Source organism: Gavialis gangeticus, unplaced genomic scaffold (assembly GCF_001723915.1).
Source record: "Gavialis gangeticus isolate Ggan-Ray unplaced genomic scaffold, GavGan_comp1, whole genome shotgun sequence".
NCBI classification, from domain to species: Eukaryota; Metazoa; Chordata; order Crocodylia; family Gavialidae; genus Gavialis; species Gavialis gangeticus.
This window is the reverse complement of record NW_017729034.1, coordinates 95865851-95866081: the sequence shown is the minus strand read 5'-3', so window position 1 is coordinate 95866081 and position 231 is coordinate 95865851. Positions and strand designations below refer to the sequence as shown.

Sequence of the window (231 nt, the reverse complement as noted above, 5' to 3'; positions counted from 1 at the left end):
GCGGGCCCCCCGGGGGACCCCCCCCCCCGCCCGCCGCGAAGCAGGGAAGGGAAGGGAAGGGAAGGGGGGGGCAGATGGGGCAGAGGTGGCGGTTGGCCCTCGGCCCCAGCCCGCGCTACCTTCATCGTAGTTGTAGCCTCGGACGTTCCTGTGCCGCGACATGCCGATGGCGGCCGCCCCCGGCGCTCTCAAACGCGGCGGCGCTGGCAGCAGCAGCACCTCCCCCCCTCT

At 74.9% G+C, this 231-nt stretch overlaps 1 protein-coding gene across 4 annotated transcripts in view; it reads right to left on the bottom strand.

Annotated features, from left to right (window-relative positions):
- HBS1L (HBS1 like translational GTPase) overlaps window positions 1-225 on the bottom strand; it is a 120077-nt gene extending 119852 nt beyond the window's left edge. For all 4 annotated transcript variants that reach the window (XM_019526856.1, XM_019526852.1, XM_019526853.1 and 1 more), the window contains exon 1: window positions 120-225. In XM_019526856.1, coding sequence (XP_019382401.1) covers window positions 120-162 — 43 coding nt within the window. In that variant the 5' untranslated portion in view covers window positions 163-225. The remainder of the gene's footprint in view (window positions 1-119) is intronic.
- Between the last annotated feature and the right edge of the window lie 6 nt (window positions 226-231).